This window comes from Miscanthus floridulus, unplaced genomic scaffold, assembly GCF_019320115.1.
Source record: "Miscanthus floridulus cultivar M001 unplaced genomic scaffold, ASM1932011v1 os_2801_1_2, whole genome shotgun sequence".
Taxonomy (NCBI): domain Eukaryota; kingdom Viridiplantae; phylum Streptophyta; class Magnoliopsida; order Poales; family Poaceae; genus Miscanthus; species Miscanthus floridulus.
The window spans coordinates 7,077-8,362 of NW_027098515.1; the positions used below are offsets into that span (position 1 = coordinate 7,077).

General features: G+C 53.2%; 1 protein-coding gene across 1 annotated transcript; it reads left to right on the plus strand.

Annotated features, from left to right (window-relative positions):
- Positions 1 to 396: 396 nt before the first annotated feature.
- On the plus strand, positions 397 to 1,286 carry LOC136535432 (putative glutaredoxin-C14). The gene has a single exon (XM_066527696.1). The coding sequence runs from the start codon at positions 596 to 598 to the stop codon at positions 908 to 910; it is 315 nt and encodes a 104-aa protein (XP_066383793.1). The 5' UTR covers positions 397 to 595; the 3' UTR covers positions 911 to 1,286.

Genomic DNA, 1,286 nt, shown 5'->3' on the forward strand with positions numbered 1-1,286 from the left:
TTATATACGCGGGGGGTGAGGTGTTGTGGGGCTAGGCTGTCGCTTTATTATTATTTTTTTCCAGAAACTCCCAGAGAGATCATCAGCTCATCACAGTTCGTTTGGCCGTGGCTTGTCGTAACCGATCGTAAATTTCCAGCCGAAACAATATTTTTCTCTCACACAAACCAGCTAGCAGTATTTCTTCACAAACCAGTAATGATATGAACCAGCCAACCGAACAGGCTGTAAACCGACCAGACGATGGTACACGCTTGCCTTGCTTGAAAAAGTACATGAATTCCGTGCTAGGTAGACCCGGACCCGTTATGGAAACCCAACCCGGCCGAGCAGCCTGCGCACTCTATAAAAGGCAACCACCCCTGTGCTCCCAGACCATCAGTCGTCACTACTCACCACTCATAGATCGATCTCCACGTGCATCCGCAGCTAGCAGCTTGTTGGCACACGCGCGCGCGCGCACACATACACACACACACACACACACACACACAGAGAGAGAGAGAGAGAGAGAGAGAGAGAGAGAGAGAGAGAGTGGTAGCCGTTCGACAAACCAATCCAAGCGCCCAAGCCAAAGCAAAAGCAACGAAAGGAAATGGACCGCGTGATGAAGATCGCCTCGGAGCGCGCGGTGGTGGTGTTCACGCTGAGCAGCTGCTGCATGTGCCACACGGTGACGCGGCTGATGGCGGACCTGGGCGTGAACGCGCTGGTGCACGAGCTGGACAGCGACCCCAGAGGCAAGGACATGGAGCGCGCCCTGCACATGATGCTGGGCGGGAGGGGGCCCGCCGTCCCCGCCGTCTTCATCGGCGCCAAGCTCGTCGGCGGCACCAACAGGGTCATGTCGCTCCACCTCGCCGGCCAGCTCGTGCCCATGCTCAAGAGCGCCGGCGCGCTCTGGTTGTAGACACCTGCGGCTGTCTGCTGATGCAGGGCGGCCTATTGCATGCATGGCATGCGCGCGCGGAAAAAAAATAAATAAAGAGACTAAGGTTAGTAGTGTGTGTGTACGTGTCAAGGGCAGGTTTTTTCCCGTCCTGTTCTGCTGAGTTCTGACAGGAATAACTAAGGCAAACGGGCTTTGCTAGCTTCATGCATATGCCTTGTATAGGAGCTAGTGAGCGAGAGAGATGGCGGCCTAGCTATGTTTCTTCTTTCTTCTTGTTTGATGTGTTTCTGTCCTAAAAACTTTGCAATGGCGGTGTGTGCGTGTATTGATCCATGTATCGCCCTTTTTCCACGGGCTTATGAATATATATATATCAATATATATGTATATCAGA

Bases quoted from the DNA above. Each gene is read 5' to 3' on its own strand.
- LOC136535432 (XM_066527696.1), top strand. From the start codon at position 596: ATGGACCGCGTGATGAAGATCGCCTCGGAGCGCGCGGTGGTGGTGTTC.